This window comes from Apium graveolens, chromosome 3, assembly GCF_009905375.1.
Source record: "Apium graveolens cultivar Ventura chromosome 3, ASM990537v1, whole genome shotgun sequence".
Taxonomy (NCBI): domain Eukaryota; kingdom Viridiplantae; phylum Streptophyta; class Magnoliopsida; order Apiales; family Apiaceae; genus Apium; species Apium graveolens.
This window is the reverse complement of record NC_133649.1, coordinates 250,051,131-250,071,515: the sequence shown is the minus strand read 5'-3', so window position 1 is coordinate 250,071,515 and position 20,385 is coordinate 250,051,131. Positions and strand designations below refer to the sequence as shown.

Here is a 20,385-nt window from a genome sequence, read left to right as displayed (position 1 = left end):
ATGGTAGATGAATTACAACATGTAACAGTGCAGAGCCTGTTGGATGAAACTACTGGTGGGTGGGATGATGATGTTCTGGATGATATATTGAATGAAAGGGATATGAAACTTGTCCGTCAAATTCCAGTATCCACAAAAAGGAGGGATGACACGTGGTTCTGGTTATTTGACGACAAAGGAAAATTTATAGTTAAAAGCTGCTATAGAAATCTGAGAGGTGAAGCTGCATGCCCAGATGCTGAATTCTGGAGGAAGTTATGGAATTTGAAGTTACCAGGTAAGGTGCTGAACCTAATCTGGAGGGCTTGTCGAGACTGTCTACCTACAACACAGGCCTTATCGTTGAAGAGGGTTAATGTGCCTGTAATGTGTCCTTGGTGCCAGCTATGCGAGGAGGACGGTGTTCATGTTCTGTTTCAGTGCTCATTTGCTCGAGAAGTATGGACAACAGCTAGTTTGAATAATCTGGTTTCAGTGTGGCCAAATGAAACTATGTTAACAGTCCTAAAACGAATGTCCCAAACAGCCAGTAGTGAGCAGCTTTTGATGATCTACATGTTATGTTGGAGTTTGTGGCAGCATCAGAATGATTGGGTGTGGAACCGGAATGCTACTTCACCTTTTGGCGTTCGTTCGAGAGCGTGCAGTATGTTCACTGAATGGCAGCGAGCTAGGGAAGAGAACTCTGGTCCTAACATGAAACAACAAGGTGTGTCTCGATCATGGTGTAAACCACCTGCAGGATGGATAAAAATAAATGTTGATGCGGCTTGTACGCAGAATTCACAACAGGTGGGGGTGGGATGCATTATTAGAGATGAGGGAGGCAACTTTCTTCGGGCCAGAAGTACTGTATTGCCGGGGAGACTCCAGCCGAGGGAGGCTGAAGCTTTAAGCCTAAAAGAAGCGTTTGCTTGGACAAAGGAATGGATGAATAGCAAATGTATTTTTGAATATGATGCTAAGCTTCTGGTTGATGCTGTTAATAGTGGCCAAGGAAACACTTACTTCCATGCAATGGTAGAAGATTGTATTGATATTCTTAAATACTTCGATGAAGTGTTAGTTTGTTTTTCCTTTAGGTCTGCGAATATGGTAGCTCATGAGTTAGCTCGGGCTGCATATTCTATGTCAGGCTCTATGGAGTGGACTTGTACTGCTCCAGACTTCATTATGTGTATGATTGATTCTGAGAAATGTTAATGCAAGTGCGGTTTTTTCAAAAAAATGCGGATGCATCATTGTTCACTGGGGATTCATATGTGGGTATGCTTATTATGAATGAGACCGGGGATTTTGTGCGAGGGAAAACTAAAAGAATTCAGGGCATTGTCAATCGAGCTCAGAAATGTTTTTGAAATAAAACCGAAATTCAGTCCAAACTGAAAAAATCAATAAAAAATCTCAAAATCGAAACCAAAAATTTAAAACTGAACCGATTTCATGTGTGTGGTTTCGGTTATTAGTTACAACCGAACTGATAAAAATTGAACCAGATAGATTATATAAATAATTAATTAATATATATATATATATGATTTATATACTTTATGTAATTTATATGAATTTTAAAATAAACAAATAAATAAATATGTGATATTTTTATATGTTGGGTCAATGTTATTGGTTCTTATTCTGGTTCTTATTAGTGAATATTTATCACTGGTACTCCTTCAAACTTGTCATTTATGATTTTGGTGGCAACTTGATATGCTGTTATATTCGTCTAGGGACGTATAACTTAAATGCCTAAATCCATCTCTTACGGTTTATTCAATTAATCGACTGTAACTTGTCAATATAAACTATGTCTCATTGCATTATATATAGTTTTAATGATGAATATATTGGTTGGGTTTATAGTTACTGTTGTGCAAGACATGGCTGTATAATAACAAGACTAGTTATATTAACAATTCTAAGATTAAGTTGTTTAATAATCAGTTATGTAATCTGTAATTGTATTTCTTGAGTTTGTAAAAATGGTTAGAAGATTAGACTGTGGGATTAATCTGTGAACAGATTCAAGCTAACGAATAAACTCTGGAAGAAGATTAAGTCATGATCATGCCTTAGAGAAAAGATGTAAAAGTTTGGAGTTGAATAAAGTTGTTCTATGAAAAGTATTCTAAGTCAAGATATCGACAAGTCACAGATCAAGTTATATCAAGAAGTCATTCAAGATGTCTAAAATGACTTGTAGAGAAGTCCAAAATGGCTTATGGAGAAGTCTCGGAGATATCGACAAGTCAAATAAAGATGTAGAGAACTGGAGATATTGACAAGTCATTTTTGCATGTAGAGATCTCAGAGATATCGACAAGTCAAATGAAGATGTGAAGAATTGGAGATATCGACAAGTTAATTTTTCATATAGAGATCTCAGAGATATCGATAAGTCAAATTGTGCATATAGAGATCTCGAACATATTGACAAGTCATTTCTACATGTAGATATCTCAGACATATGGACAAGTCATTTCACATGCAAGGAACTAAAGACCTCTACAAGTTAAGTATACCTATAGAGAACTCATAGATCTCGATAAGTCGTTATATTTATCGATATGTCACTTTTATATAGAAAAAACTAGAGATCTCGACATACTTCTTAAATTCAGAATACATGCAAGTTCAAGATTCAAGATTATCAGTCAACAAACAATTCATTCACTGAATTGGAAAGTCTACAAAACAGCTTGAAGAATATAAGATCAAGGGCCAAGATTAACTGGACAAAGGGTGGTCACAAACCTGCTAGATTCTGCATAGATTTGCTAAGACATAAATTGAGATAGAAAAAGGTTGCTTTAGAAAATGGTTTATTACTTTTTAGTGCAAGTCTTGTAAACCCTTGTTGCTAGTCTATAAAGTATGCATGGTTCCTTAGTTCAAAAATAAAACAGATCTAGATTTTCTTGTAATTCTCTCAAGATAGAAGCTGAGTTCTTATTTTCTTAAAAATACAGATTTGTAGCAAGACAAACTTATTTAATACAATTAAGTGAATTTTTGATATATTGTGTTTGTGTTCTTTCTGATTAAACATAATATCTACATATCTAAAACTGCTTTGTTCAAACCATAATCCATTAAGTTTAAAATAAAGAAAAATCCAAGAAATACATTCACTCCCCTGTTGTTCAAGAAATGCCTGTACTCTAACAAGACTAAGTCATACTGACAACCCTAAGAATTAGTTGTATGATAATCTAAATTTATATTTTGTATTGTATTACCCGAGTCTGTAAAAATGTCAAAGATCATACTGGCGTATTTTCTGTAAATAGTCTCAAGCCTAAGAATAAACTCTGGTAGAAGGTCAAGAAGATCATACCTTAGAGAAATTGTGAAGAAGCTTGGAGTTGAATAAATATTTTTTAAAAAAAGTTCTAAGTCAATATATCTATAAGTAACAGATTAAGTCATATAGAGAAGTCATTTGAGAACTCCAGAACCTATCGAGAAGTCCAAAATAGCTTATAGAGAAGTCTCAGAGATATCGACAAGCCAAATGAAGATATGAAGATTGGAGATATCGACAATTCAATTTTCTCATTAGAGATCTTAGAGATATCGATAATTCAAAATGCTTATAGAGATCTCTGAGATATCGACAAGTCATTTATGCATTAGAGAACTCAGAGATATCGACAAGTGAAAATGAAGATGTGAAGATTGGAGATATCGACAAGTCAATTATCTCATTAGAGATCTCAAAGATATCGACAAGTCAAAATGCTTATAGAGATCTCAGAGATATTGACAAGTCATTTCTACATGCAGAAATTTGAAGACTTCGACAAGCCAAGTTCACTTATAGAGAACTCAGAGAGCTCGACAAGTCAAAGACACTTATAGAGAATTAAGAGATCTCGATAAACCATTATACTTATTGAGATGTCATTTCTCTATGCAACTAACTGGAGATATCGATATGAAGCTCAAGTACAGAATGCAGACAAGTTAAATATTCAAAATTATCAATCAACAAACGATCTAATCACTTAGATTGAAAAGTCTACAAAAGCAGCTTGAAGAGTACAAGATCAAATTCCAAGATTAACTGACAAAGAAAAGTCACAGATATACACGATTTACAAATATACACTAAGCCAAAAATGGAAAGTTTTAGATATAAATTAAAGTTAGGTTTTGTACATTCTATTGCATGTTGTGTAAACTTGTATTTACTAATCTATATAGTAAAAACTGATCCTTTACTTTTAAATTATATCAAACAAATCTAGTGTTTCTTGTAACTCTCAATGAAGAAGCTGAGTTCTTTATTTATAAAGAACCCATGATTTGTAGCAAGACACTAGCTTGATTTTAATATAAAATTAAGTGAGTTTTGAAATATTGTGTGCACTGTTTTATTTCAGCTAACAAAATATTACTATATTTCTAATCTGCTTTGTTAACTAAGTAACAAATATTCAATAAACCTTAAAATTATTCAAAACATATTCACCCCTCATGTGTTGTATTCATTACCTAACAAGTGGTATCAGAGAAAAATATGAAAGCAAACAGATTAAAGGTCTTGAAAGATTGAATACACAAAAGATAAGCAGTATAAATATACCATTGTTAGGAAATGAATAACATACATGGGGGGGGGGTGAATGTGTTTTAGGTGTTTTTGTGCTTTTCTTGAATCTCTATGGTTGAACAAAGTAAATTAAATCTTGTAGAGAAATGTGTTAATGCAGAATATAAGCATGCAATAATAAAGAACATAAATATTACAAAACTCACTTAATTTTATATTAAAATCAAGAATGTTTTGCTACAAAATTTCTAGGCTCTTTGTTGATAAAGAGCTTAGCTTCTCTTTGAGAGTGTTACAAGATTTTTCTATCTTAAATTGTTACATCTAACAAAGGACCAGTGTTAACTTTATAATATAGTTAATTGCTGGTTTACACAGTGTACAATAAGATATGTTATTAACCTTTAGTAAACTGTAACTTGTCATTTCCATTTTAGGAAAAGTGAAACTTCTATTTCTGGCTTAACATATCTTTAGCATCCTGTGTTTACTTTGATCTTCCTTTGTCAGATAATCTTTACCATTGATCTTGCACATACTTCAAGCTGCTTTTTGTAGACTTGTTAATCCAGCTGGTTGGATTGTTTGTTGACTGTAGATCTTGAATATTAAAATGGTCTGCATTTTGTACTTTGAGAATTTACCTTGAGATCTCCAGTTAGGCATATAGAGTTCCTGACATCTCGATAAGTATATTGACGTATCGAGATCTCTAATACTCTATTGTGAATTTGACTTATAGAGGTCTCTGAGTTCTCTATAAGAGACTTTGGCTTGTCGAGGTCTCTCATCTTCAAGTCTTCACTTTGACTTGTCAACAACTTAGAGTTCTCTAGTGAATTTTGACTTATCGATATCTCTGAGTTCTCTAGTAGACTTTGACTTATCGATAACTCAGAGTTCTCTAATGAATGTAGACTTGTCGATAACTCTGAGTTGTCTAGTGAAGAAATGACTTGTCGATATCTCCAAACTTCATGTCTTTAATTGATTTCTCGATATCTCTCTGAGTTCTCTAGTAGCTTTCCTGACTTCTCGATAAGTCATCTGGAGTTTTCGAGTGACTTCTCTATAACACGAAATTTGTGACTTGTAGAGATCTTGACTTAGAGTATTTTTTATCCAAACAGATTTATTCAACTCCAAGCTTCTTCAAAATTCTTCTGAGACATGATCTTCTTGATCTTCTTCCAGATAGAATCCTTAGGCTTAATACTGTTTAAGGAAAAAGAATCCAGTCTGCTCCTTTATATTTTTACAGACTTTAAAATATTACAAGCACAAATACAAACTAAGATAACAATACAACTTACTTAGGGTTGTCAATATGACTTAGTCTTGTTGAGGTACAAGCATGTCTTGCACAACAATCTCCCCCAATTTGTGAGAAAATTGCTTAATAAAAATTCATGCATGTTAATAAGGCTAACCCCAAACTAAAATGGAAAGTAAAGTAAATACATGAAAATTGACACAATTACACTTTTTATTACAAAAAAAGATTTACAAGAATTAAGTAGTTCAAGGGTCAGGTAAAGACTATTTTTGCCTCTGTTTCTTCTTTAAGAATATCCTTAACTGAACAAGAATCTCAAGCTCTTCTATAATAGGGGTTCTACTTAAAGCTTCTACTAGTTTAAACCTGACATCCCTTGGATAAACACTATTCAGTAAATAAATTCTAAATCTTGAGAATTGGCCATCTTTGATATTGAGAAACTTCCCATCTTTAGATATTCTGCTCCTTCTTTGTACTTTCAATTCTTCAGACCTTTTTATAAACATTTCAAGTTCTTCATCATACCTTTTCTTTCATTCCTCATATTTAGCTTCATTCCTTTTTCTTCTTTTTTCTCTCTCAATCAGCCATTCAGCCATAATTGATCTCCTTGCTCTAGTAGCAGAATTCTTATCCTTTAGCAGACTTATCACTCTTTTGATTTCTGTGGGAGAGAGTGAATCCATTAAGGTGTAGCCAAGAAATGTCAATGACCCATCTTCATAGTAAATTCTAACTTCCCTTAGAGATACAACCCTGACTCTGACAATTTCCTCAGCAAGTTGTTTGAAATATTCTTCATCTGAGATGCCCCAATTCAAAGGTAGAAAGTCAGATTGCTTGAAATAGTTCCAGATGTCCCTTTCAGTGACTTCTCCTTCATCTGTATGCTTGGATTTCTTAGGCTTTCTCCCAACATATTTGAGATTGACTTTTAGTGAAGGTTTGGCTAAAGGTAAGGTTTTGATTTTCTTGAGATTTGTTTAGCTTGTGGTGATTAGAATTTTTAGGAAAGAGTTGGTTGTTTGTTTGTATAGAAATTTGGGTTTTGAGGTTTGAGATGGTATAATGTTTGAGATAGTTGATTTTGAAGGTTGAGATAAAGGTTGAGCTATGACTGTTTGGATTTTTAGGGTTTGTTGTGGTTCTGAGCCATCATGATTCTTTTTGGTTCTCCTCTCACTTCCTATTTTCCTCTCTTCATTCTTCTTCTCTTCCTGCTTTTTGTCCTAGCTACTTGTTGCCTTTGAGAATTGACTTGGATTTGAGCCAGAAGATTTTTGATCATCTTTTTGCTCGACATCATCCTCATCTTTCCTTAAATTATACTTAGTAGTAGGCAACATGTTGTCATAATCAACAATGTATCTTTCCAAGATCTTTATCATCTCCACATCCTCATCCTTCTTGCTCTTTAAATCAGACTGTAGAGTCATGAGCAGCCTTAAGTTTGATCTGACACAATGTTTGGGAATGTAGAGATGCTTGGCATGCTTGGTTGAAAGGCAGACATAAACAATTCCCTTGTTTAGAGATAGATAGGCTTCTGGAAAAGCTGCTATCTGTGCCTTTTTAAGCTCATGTAGAAGTTGAGTGTCTACATGAATCACTTGGTGTACTTTGTTAATCATAACATATAATTCAGATGCTCTCAATGTTTGGAGATTTTCCGAGGTAACCTGAAGACACCTGTCCACCCCACCATCATTTATTTTCATCACAATTCTTTTCTCTAGAAAGTTGTTGATCTTTACTACCACTGCTCTTACAAAATTGATATTCTTGCCTAAAGCTTTCTTGCAACTCATATAGTTGTGTTGAAGAGACACTCCTAGTGCTGCAAGAAGGTCATTGAATTTCTAATCTTGATGAGGTCCTTCTGCAGCCCTTAGTAGTCTTTCTTTTCCAACATCAACTTGAGGATTTGAGCTTTGTCCTTTTTGAACAGGCACTTGAGATTGTGTCTTAGCATCCCTGGATTGTGCAATCCTAGCCTCGATCTCCCACTTAGTCTTGGAAACAGGCATGAGCAGGGGAGTTGGAATTTCTAGCCTAATCTATGCAGGTAAGGCAGGAAGTGCAATGTTGAGCTTTCCCATTATGGCTCCCAAGGCAACTGAGTTTTGCATTTGGAGATGCCTGTGAGAGTCCACCAGGGTCTGGATGTCTGTTTGTTGGCTCTTGACAAGAGAAGTCAAGGCTTGAACTTGTGCAGTGAGTGAAGCATTGGAGTCTTGCAGTGCTGAGACTTGGCTCTGAAGAGATTGAATTTGTAGATTTGTGGAGATGGAGCTAGGCTGAAAAGAGCTGGTAGATGTGCCAAAAGTTTCATCTACAACCTGTTTGATGCCTTCCATAAGCAAAGCTGAGGGCTCATATCTGCTCAAGTGAAGTTGGTCCAGCTTGACCTTAGTGTTATTTGAATGAGTGATTTGTTGCTGGACAAGTCTATTGAGAGAGATAAATGATTGTTTGAGATTTTTGACTTCTTTTTCAATAGAAGCAAGATCCATTCTTGACATTTGCTCAGCAAAGTGCTTAAATTTGGAAGTGATTTGTACTTGAGATGGTGTAATCTCATCCATCTTCTCATTCACCAATTTCCTCATTCTATCTTCATGACCAGTTAGCTTGACTTCCAGAGCTTTACCAAAAAGATGAAATGTGTGGCGCCCTCCAAACCCGGGTCAGAAGTTTGGGGTCCACACACACACATACCTTACTTATAACCTGCTTATAAAAATAATAAAGATCATAATAATATGCAGTGACCCTACTTACCAATTACCACGGATCGCAACAGGTTAAAGTATGCACAAAAGCCACACACACACACTTATATTACAAACGCCTAAATCCCAACTATTTAAACTTACAACTGAATATTAAATATTATTACAAACTACACAAACTTAAACTATTCCAAAAGCCGCTAGCTAGCTTATTCCGATCAACCTGGAATCCTAGCTCTCGCACTGGATTGGGTGTAATAATCCCAATTTTTGGAATTTTTGAAACACTGATAAATAGTAACTTTTGCTGATGATGCTGATTAAGAAAAATTATCAGACCACACTATATAGGAACACTGTTATGGAAATTCTAAGATCGTATTAGTATTCCATAAAGTAAATGAGTGTGTGTAAAGGTCGTCAGAATCCAAATTCGAACACTTTGATTTTTCCCGAAAATCCCCAGATACCGAAAAAATTGAGTATAAGGTAACATGATTAAAATGTTTTAAATTCAAGGATTATAAGCAAGAATCATTAAAGGACTATAAAATATGAAGAGGGGGTTAGGGAAGCCCAAGTAATAAGATCCCAGATACGTTTCCTCGAACGATTAACAAGAACGAACGATAAACGAATCGTAAAATAATTAAACGACTAAGTAATGCAAGTGGCAAGGAGGATGAGCTCATTGGTGACCAAAAAAGCTTATATCACCTTCCACTCACATTAATCAACCAATAACCAAACAAATATCTTCTCATCACTTCCTTATCACCACAAACCAAGTCAAACACTTTCTCTCCCCCATTTTTATCAAAAAACCCGAGAGGAAAGAGAGATGAAAATGGAGGAAGATGAAATGCTTGTATCTTGAGTTTCTCTTGGCCGTTTTTCGTGTTCTACCTATCAAATCAAAGCCCTCGAGAAGCTCTACACATTTAAGGTAACCACTCTCCTCACCTCATTGATTCTCAATTCTGTTTTTAATGTTTTATAGTTCAGATGAATAGTTAACTCAAGAACTAATGTTGTGTTCTTGATTTTGTTTTGAGATTTTGATAATTATAAGTCTAGTTAAGGATCATCTAAGGTTTGTTAAGTATTACCCACTCTCCAAGGAAGGTATAAACTCTAGAATCTTGATCTTAACTTTGAGTTTTGTTTAAGATCTGTGGTTAAAAGTGATGAATAGTTTGATTATGTATGTATAGTTAGTTAATGGTTGGTTTTTAGTGGTTATTGTTGTTGTTGGTTGAAAACATTGGAGGTGTGGTTTGAAATGGTTTGGTTATGAAAGAGTTTTGACTTGTTTAAGTATTATAGTAAAAGGTCTTGATTGGTTGATGCTTGGTTGTTGTTTTGGTATAGTCTAGAAGTGGAAAAGCATGTAAACATAACCGTCGTAATGTCCATTTTCATACAACTGCTTGTTTTTAGTATTCAGGACAGAAAGCTAACTGTTCAATCTGTAACTTTACCATTTTTAGCTAGATTGTGTCGTAAGCTTCGTTTTGATATGTGGTTCTCTTGAATCCGATGTACGGTTTAGGAAAAATGACCGTTTTAGGTAACGGCATTTCGCGAACGAACCATTTCCCCTCGCCTTACTTTGAAACCTTGGTGAAGATCCTTAAATGACTATTTGGAGTATGAAACAATTATGTAAGGTTAATGGGTCAGTTGGTAGAGTATTCGCGAAATCTTTGCCTTAAAATTCATAACGGTTAATTTATTAAAATAGTGGAGCCAAGGGTACTCGAGATATTTACGTGAATCGTTAAGCGACCATAAGCGAACGTTAGAGTCTAATTGGTTAAAGTCTAGTTTCTTAAGTGATCGTGGTTTAATTCCAACTTATATGTTGTTTATAGGTTATCAGACTCGCCCCCGGGCCTTTTACCACCCCCCGTCGCTCAGGCAAGTTTTCTACCCGTTATACTATTGTTGTGATATAAATATATTGATGCATTATCTTGAGATAAGTGCATGGTTGTTATTAGCAAATCTTGCGATATATTGGAGCATATGGATATGGTATATATATGTATGTTGTGAAATCTTGATATTTTATTATCAATTCAAATGCTTGTAAACTGCATAATACCTATGCTAGAGATAAGCAGTAGTTGCGTATAACCTTAGTATAGGGGACCCGAAGGTGAACATTTCTCTAAACCGGGAGTCGATGTTCCCGAGTATAGTATATGTATATATATATAAATAGTTTTCAAAACTATTAATCAAATAAGGTTTATTCGATAACTTTATTTTATTTAATGAATATTATTTTGAATATTCATTCGAGGACTTACGACTCCGCTCATTTTATTTAATGAATATTATTTTGACTATTCATTCGACGACTTATGACTCCGCTTATTTTATTAAATAATATTTTTTATTTTATTAAAGAATAATGTTTCGATATTTCAAACTTATTCTCGATTATTCAAATAAAGATCGTACTTTCGTATAAATATATCTTTGGTTATTTATTATTCATTTCAAGTATGAGTTTTTAAAATATTTACTTCAATTATTTTTATAAAGATTATCCTTTATGGGATATTATTTAAATAATAATATTCAGATATTCTCCAACATATCGGGACTGATTTATTTTATTAAATCAGCATTACTCCAAACATTCTTAAAAATGTTTTCAAGTCTTCAAAATGATTTTAAAAGTTAGAGCGGATCCCAAAACTCGTTTTCAAATTTAAGGTCTTCCTTTCGAATGGGATTTAAATACTCACTTAAAATTCTGAGGGATCCGGCTCTGTGGTGTATTTTATGCTCGCTACGAGGTTGCTGTTTTGACAAAAAAATTTGATTACTTGCCCAATGTTCGGGAAGTAAGTCCATCTAATTGAGTCGGCATAAGCGACAGGCCGAGGTACGGTCTATGAAAGTGTAAGTGGCTGGGTGGCAGTCCATCAACGCATAAGAGGCCGGGTGGCGGTCCAGCACAAGGTCCCAATGCGGCCAGGGTGATGACCGGCGGGGGATTCATCCATCTACTAGTAGAAAAGGTTACTTATTGGTATCTTTTCTTGATCAACAAGATATCAGGTTTATGCCAAAATTCTCTTCTTTCCAAATTTATTGGATATGACAACTCTGTTTATACTTGTCATGATAGAGGTTTTCAGGGAATGTATGATATATATATATTGGTGTATATATATATATTGGGACTTAATGAAGTATCTCGTAACTTCATTTCTTTTGAATGATATTTCAAACATTGAATTTATTCAAGTCTTATCTTGTAGTCTCATCTATGTGATGAGCTTTGAAACTGATTATACCTTGAACGGTGGTAATTCAAGTCATATTCGGGAAAAGATATAAGTATATTGGAGTATTTAGTAACTTCATCTTTTCAACTTATATCTAGTAAATGATTATCTTATGCATGATAAAGATTTTCAGAAAAATGTTGAGACAAGGTTAGATATATGAGATCACCTTGCAACGATATTTTTATACAGTTATAAACTGGAACTCTGTGTATATTATGCATGGAAGAGGACTTCCAAGATTTTGAAAAGTATATATACATATATATTGAATATTTTGTGACTTGGTCGCGTTAAGATATCAAACTTGGTTCATTTTTTCTTGACCAAGACTTTCATGAGTACTATGAGAATGCTCATATATTGTTAATTATTATACATATTATTTCGGTGGGCTTGTTGCTCACCCTTGCTTTCTTCTTTCATCACACAACAATAGATAGAAAAGATGAACATGACCAAGCTCCCAATTCGCAAGCGGTTAGGAAACATTCTGCAGTTTTCTGGAGGCGTTGATGCCGTTATAGCTGAGGTAGGAACTACTAATAGGCTAGGTTTTTAATTGTGGATGTACCAGACTTATGTATATTTATGAATTGTAATAATGGCAAAGAATATGTAAATTTATTCAGAACCCCTTTTAAGGTGTAATGGCTTATAATTGTGGAATAAAATGACGTGTTATTTTTGGTATTCATCTCTGAGACTATAACTTATGGTGTGTGTGTATATTATGGGGTCACAGTATACAGTAGTTGGTTGTTTATTAAGATTGAGTGTTATTAAGGGAAATGGAACTCGTGACAACCCGGATCCCCGACCCCGGATTTGGGGGTGTTACAGAAATGGTATCAGAGCTAAGAGTTATAAACCTCAGAGATGATGCGTAGTTAAAATGATAAGTTCACTAAGATAATAAGAACTCTTGCCAAGTTCATAGTCGGGCTACCTAACATAATACTGACAGTTAAAAACCTTACGGGAACCCTTATAAATATTATGATAGTAACATAGTTCGTTCTCGTATAGGGCAGCGGGGCACCGAACCTTGAGGTTCAGGAGCATCAGCATGAGGATGTTTTATTACATGTTGGAGATATAATTATAAATTCGATAGAGTACCCTAACGAGGGACTGGATGAAATTCATATTGAGAATGTTGCGGTTGAGGATGTTATCCCAGAGGGGATTTTTGCTGAGGAGGATCTCGTGGAGGATCCCGATGAGAATAAAGAGAGGACCGCTGAGGAATTGATGGCCGTAGTCAAGGCGACTACCAGAGCTAGAATGGCCGTGAGGGTGGCACTACAGGATGAAGAGTTACCAAGGGCACAGAGGATAATGAGGGCAGAAGGAGTGGGGCCTTCCACAGCACCAATTATACCAATATCAGACCCTCTCCCAGAGGTTCCTGTAGACATCCATGAGGTTCCACCAATTCCTGCTCCCTCCCCTGTACAGAGCCCAGCACCTACTGAGGAAATGCCACCTTTATCTCCTGCACCATTGTCACCCGATACCGTGCTTGGTTATCCATTTGGATCTCCTGGGTCTACACCACCTGCACTTCGTGGAATGCTAGATGCTACTGTTCAGGCTTCTCTTATCGCTGATTATCATATGACTTTGGGTGGCCTGTCTGAGGCCCGTAATGTTAGAAGTGATTTGTTGGATCGACTTACTGCACCAAGGATTGAGGGCGGGGTCCTTCCACCAGTATTAACTTATAGCATGGAAAGGATTGAGGCTACCACCCGAATTATAGCCAGAGGCCATCTTGAAGGTCAGATTGATCTAGCTCTACTTGCGACTATCTTAGACCTCATCATCGCTTTAATGGAGCAGGTTAGGGATGTCGTGCGTGCCCGCATTTCTTGATCCATAATAGTGTGCAAAGTTTGAGCAATCAGATAAGGATTTCATGTAGCACCGCTTTTGGAGGATTAGCCTAAGTTATGAATGATTAGTTTAATGACTAGATGATTATCTGTGGTAGTACTTTTGGGATAGAAGCAATCACATCAAATGATGTAATTCTCTTTCGTGTGTTCAGTTGTTGTACCCTCAAACAAATGGTTATGTATATATTCGTTCCTTTCAGTTTAGATCAGTTTGTTTATGATAAGTTCATATTGTTAATTGCACTATTAACACTTAAGAGTGTCATGAAGTTTATAGAACTTGAGAATTCATAATTTACGATCATGTAAGAACTATATGAGGGAAAGACTTAAGCAAAGTAAGTAAGACAAGTATAAAGAGATTCTCAATTTTTTTGTCCAAGCATTATGCCCCCACGAGGAATTACATATGGGGAAAACCCTGAATGTGATAATCAGGGAGGTCGCAATCAAGATGTAAGGAACCCAGAATATAATGAAGTGGAAAATGAGGATTTTAACGTATAAGAAAACCCCAATTTTGGGAAAAGGATGAAACATTTCATACTGAGAAACAGAAATTGAGCAAGTTAGGACGAACCAGGACGGTACTCCTATGGGGAAATTCATGGACCTTCCTAAACAAAACTTATACTTTTACCCCCAACCACCACCTTGAGGAAACAATGCGGTGAGAAATTCTTTCAGGTCCTTTAAATCGCTAAGCTCTCAGAGTTCCAAGGAACAAGCTGACTCAGTCGAGGCAAGAGCCTGGCTAAAGGAAATATAGGAATCATTTGAGATTCTAAATGATTGATGAATCACAAAAGACTGTTTTTGTCACTTACCCTCCTAAGAGAGAGGCCACCGGCTGGTGGAAGGCTAAGAAAGATAGAGAAATAGTGTAGAAATTTTAAAATCAGGCCAGAGGCGGACAAGTATGATGAATCATGAAGCTAGGTTGTGAAAGTCGTCAAGGTTCGTCTGAAGGACACGAATCCAGGATGACGGGATGTTTGAAATCAATGCTTATGTTGTGTTGGTTCATGAAACGGTTGTAATAGAAACGAAAATAAAAGACTGAAAGGGGAAGGAGTATAAAGGGATATAAAGGAAATGGAGTTGAGAAGCGATAAGGGAGTTAGGTATGAGGAAACCCTAAAGACTCGTAGTAATAGAAATAGAAAAGTATGCGATCATTAGGGTGAGGGTGATTCACCATGAGTTAAAGTTGATGGTTGAAGGCATAAATGATATATATATTGAAAAGTGTGAAGTGTATGTAACACCTGTGACTTGATGCCCAAAAGGGAGACACCAAGTATACAAGATATCCCAATATTGAGATGACTGTTGAGATAAATAAAAGAGGTAAATGAGTAGTTAGAACTAAAAAGTTCATGTTGAACATGACCAATATCTTCTAGAACATCCCTGTTATCATTACTAAATCAGGCAAGAAAAGCGGATAACCGTTGTTATCTTTTAGAGGCCATATTGATTGACCTCATTTTTAATACAGATGTTATTGTGAAATTAGGCATATACTATCGAGGTGGGAATGATTGAATAAGATACCCTTATCAGGGATATATGACTTGAATTATCCATGTAAGGATGCAAGTACCTTTTTAAAGGTGGAATTAAGGATATAACCTCCATAACTTGAGATGAACCACGGGGGATGCATAAAGGTTGGCATTTCACCCTTAATAGGGACATTATGAGTTTAGGTAGTACGGAATGAAGGACTAAGGCAAAAATAACCTTTAAAGATCATTGGATAAAGTTTTCAGAACTATATAGACAATGATTCTGGTAATAGTAAATAGTATCTTGATATGCCCTGTACCTAGGCTGTACCTGATGAAGGATTTAAGGATAACCTTAGAGGTTTTACAAGGAGAATGGTAGTATTCAAAGTTCTCAAGAATAGAAATTTTGATAAAGAAAATATGACGTAATTATAATAATGCCAGGTAGGCACGTATTGAACCATAAGAAAGTATAGATCGGCCCAATGAAGGTCGAGATTGGTGAAAACAAGAAGGACCCCAGATAAGAGATGTCCTAAGTATGATTGAGAGTCAGTCATGATAATGTTAACTTCTAAAGACCGAGGCAATAACTTATGGAAAAATGGTGATATTTTTTTCTCACCAAAGCTTAAGGAAGAGCATTTTCACACAAGCAGTGATTGGAAAGGAGGTAGAAAATTTAGTTGGAGATCGTTCAAAAGACATTGATTATGAGGAACTATTACTATCAGGAAAGGCTAATGAGGTGGCCGACACTCTAAGTATAAGAGAGCAATTATAGGCGCTCGTGCCATAGGATTACAGTGATGATGGTTAAAGCCATAAAGGTTGTATTATGGTGTGGAAGATTGACATTCCTTCTGATGATTGTGCGATACTCAACGGTAATAGTAGTTTGGTAAAGATTTAATTCATGTAATCGCCGTGAGCGGTATAACGACTCGTGTATTTTTGAATTATTTAAATATGTGAATACGAAAATTATTAAATAAATAAAATATTTGTATTGGTCTTGACCGCTACGTGTTGTTTGATTAGTAGTTATGTGTGATTTATGGTGTACCGGATTGTCCGTGTGATTAATTCTAGAGCCGTGTTGAATTATTTTCACTTTCAAAAATAGAATTAGTGCAAATTTATTTGCATAAATATTTGGAATGTCTGTAAAATTATTTTTATGATTCTATAATTTCAATAATTATTTTTAGGACTTTATAAAATTGAGAAATCAATATTTCATTAATTATTTATTTTTAAATGATTTTCTGAGTATGTTTAATGGTAAAATCCATATTTAATTATGGAAATCTTCGAAAATTATGAAACTTATATTTTATTAAGTTCGTATTATTCTGAGAATTTTAAAATTATTTTCGAAATTTTCGGGACTAATTTCACCCGCGCGTGGATTCGTTTATTTGTTAAATATGGGTATAAACTGTGTTTGTAAAACGCTTTAAAAATTAGGAAAATTTTATTTTAGTAATTTCAAATTATTTGTGATATTTTGGGACTATTTTGGAATTTTTCCGATCAATTTTCGCGCGTAGCTTTATATCGATAATTGTAATTTTTGGATCAGAATTTGGGTTATATGGCACGAGAATTACACGTGGCGGATTAGGCACAAACATTTGATACGTGCCTGTATAATAGGGTGATAGCAGAAAAGGGAAAGAAAAAAAAATTATAAAATAAAAACACTCACCCACCCCTGTTCTGCCCCCTTCGACCTTGTTCATTGTCTCTCTCCCTCTCAAATCTCTCTGCTCTCTCTATCACCAATCTCTCTCTATTTCTTTTTCTTTCCTCTGTTCGCATCCCTTTTCTCCCTTCTCTTCCGGTGAGCCACCGTTTCCCTCTTTCTGGTTGGTTTTGTGTGGCTTGTTCGGGTTCAATCGTATATATATATATATAGTGTGTGTATTTTGCGTATACATATGTGTATAATTGTTTGTGAGCGTGTAACTGTGTTGTGTGTGTGTTATGTGTTTACCTGTGTTGTGTGTTTGCGCAAGGCAGGTTGTGTGTGTTGAGGGAGGGGGCGCGTGAGGCGCGTGTTCTTGCTGCTGTGTTTTGGTTCGAATTATTTCACGCAGTTATTCTGATTAGGTTTCCATATTTTATGCAGAAATTATATGATTAACATTCGTGAAATTAATTGCCCTTGCCGAGAATGACTTTTATAAATAATCGATAGAATTTCGTGCTGGAAACCCGAGAATTAATCGGGTACCCGCGAAATTTTGTCACCGTCTGCGATGACTTTTACGAGCCGACGGTGGACGGTGATGAAATTAATCTGAGTCCTAATTTTTATAAAGGAAATAAATGTAAAATGCGAATAATAATTAGTTATAGTATTGAAATGGTGACTGGGAAATTATGGATGTTGGTTGTTGTGATTATGAATTGTTGTGATGAATTGACATCGATGATGTGTCTACGGGTAGTCCGATAAATAAAGGGAACGCTGTTCGATTTCCGGGAAATCGAACTCCGTAAATACGGGAACGTATCCGATGAATATCGGGACGTCGAGAAACTATATATATATGTGTGTGTGTGTGTTTTATACGAAAACCTGGTTGTACGATGTGATGAAATATTTTTGCCAAATCGATAACCCTGATTTTGTAAATAAAAAGTATTATGTATTTTCTGAAAACGAACACCGAACCGATTTTTGAGATTGTGAACCCTACTTGTTGCGCGTGTTTATAATATACATAATTAATAGTCGAGATTGTTATCGTTTGGGTAAGATTGGTATCGAGGATATGTGAAGCATAACTGGGTGTCTACATAGGTATTTCGACCCTGTAGGTTTAGTCGGGAACCCGAAAGTGGACGATGGACTAAAGATAACCTAGTGGTCAGTCGGCGAGCTCAGTAGAGTTTCAACCAAAAAACCTGAGTGACGAAGTCGAATCTAATATGGACTAGTGATGGGACGATAAAGCCTGAGAAGCAGAGTTGGCTCAGAGTCGGTCAGTAATGATTGTAAAGCCCTGTAAGGCAAGTATTCTGAACTTTTCTCCAAGATCTATTACCAATGTTTTTGAACTATTTTATAACATGTCGCTATTATTAAACATACTACTGTTCATGTTTTATAATGCAAGTGTTTTAACTGCTTTAACCTTGTACCCGATTTTCTGATTTTGAGCCAATAAGCCTTACTCTTTGTAAACCATCTTTGTTTGATCCTCAGACACCAAACCACATAGATATGATACTACTCCCCAAATGTATAACTACCAAACACAATTACTGGAAAAACAAATTGTTTGAAAACCAGGAAACTTTTATACTCCAACCATTCTTTATAACATCAAAGAACTATACCTTAAACAATTATTACTGGTCGAATACCGATCCTTCACAAGCTGGAAACCATTTCTTATATATACCTTGATATACCCTTGGATATACATGAGTTTCTTTACATTTTTATTCAAGTGCTTAACCATAATTGATTATGATCTTGTTTATCGAATTATATTGTTTATCATATTGAACTGCTTTAGAGTTGGATCGTTTTTTTGATATATGTGGACCAGATTCGTGGTCAGACCATATCTATGGTCAATTTAGGCCAATGTGTGCCTTGGATCCAGTAATTAGAGCAGTGCTGGGTGCTTACCTCGGGGTAGTGCGTGACTGATCAGCAGCCTAACCTTGGTTTTTAATACTTTAAATGAATATCCAATTCTAATGATTAGTTGGAAAGAAACTTGATTCCTCTGAATCATCTCATTTGATCATTGTTTAACCTCAGTTATCGTTATTGTGACTTGCTGAGGCTAGTTAGCTCACTCTTGCGAAACTTTTTATATATTTTACAGTTAAAAGGATATGGATGATAGTGAAGTTCCTCAGTCCAAAGTGCGGGCTAAGGGTTCAGTTTGAGTTAGATCGAGCTAGCAGGAGCTTCATGCGGTGGAGGGAATAGTAATGATTGTAAGAAATTTTTTATTATCAGTTATAAGTTAAATCAGTCGGATTTGGTACGATGTAATAAATTAAGGTTGTGGCTTGTTTTCATACTTTAACCTGTTGCGATCCGTGGTATATATAAACAGGGTCATTGCAAATTATATTTCTTATTCATGTTTATATATTGTGTGTGTGGTGTGGACCCCAAACTTCTGACCCTGGTTTGGAGGGCGCCATAAGCGGGCTATCTATCTTAGAAGGTCCTATCTTGAGATAAGCCAGGGCCATGTTACGAAAGGACTAAATGAACCTTTGAGCTTCATGTCTCCCAATAAAGACATATGGTTAATAATGGTATTTAACCTGCTATCGTTGGTTTTAATGAAACTCTTCTGCAATTTTATCTTCTTCATGTCATATGTACGTCAAGTTCAGGAGTGTTCTTCATGTATCATGAATGGTGATTATGTTACCTCCTTAGAGGAATTCGATACGGGTAGGTATGGACTCTGTATGTTAGATATTACGATTTATGGAAAACAAATGACTACAGTAGGTCAACGGGTGGACCATAGTAATGTAGCAATGATTCTGCGAGGAATGAGCCAATTACTACCGTGAGAGTTGTATTGGAATGAATGTGAGATTGAGTACCACTAATCGGGTCGTGGTGATGTATAAGTTATTATTGATAGACCAACTAAGCCGAACATTTACCTATGATATATTTATTCCTTCTTATCGATAAAGAGTAGTATTACTATACGAAGAAGGATGGTATAACAATGGATTCTAGTAACTATGATGTCTAGAATGAAATCCAGATTTAATTTTCACTGTCGAGGGAGTTTCAACGGTGATTGTTTATAAGCTCGAGCAAGAGCATGGGTCTATAGAATGATGGACGGAATATCCAAATATTTAGCATGTGAAATACGATGCGATTATACTTGATGTTGAGATATACATATATATATATATTTATCCTGTGATAAACCTCTATAGTTCAGGGGTAGACTCCAAGCCAGAGTTTTACGGCAATTTTTTTATATAATTCTCTTAAATTCTTTCTTTTCTCTTCTTTTCATTTCGTGTAAACTGAGAAGAACAACCCTTCCAGAAGGGGAGGTATTGTCGAATGACTATCTATCTGTGAT

General features: G+C 35.5%; 1 protein-coding gene across 1 annotated transcript; it reads left to right on the top strand.

The window, feature by feature from the left end:
• LOC141714940 (uncharacterized) lies at positions 1-1,203 on the top strand. The gene has a single exon (XM_074518433.1). The coding sequence runs from the start codon at positions 1-3 to the stop codon at positions 1,201-1,203; it is 1,203 nt and encodes a 400-aa protein (XP_074374534.1).
• The last annotated feature ends 19,182 nt before the right edge of the window (positions 1,204-20,385 follow it).

Coding starts and splice junctions, on each gene's coding strand:
- LOC141714940 (XM_074518433.1), top strand. CDS start 1: ATGGTAGATGAATTACAACATGTAACAGTGCAGAGCCTGTTGGATGAA.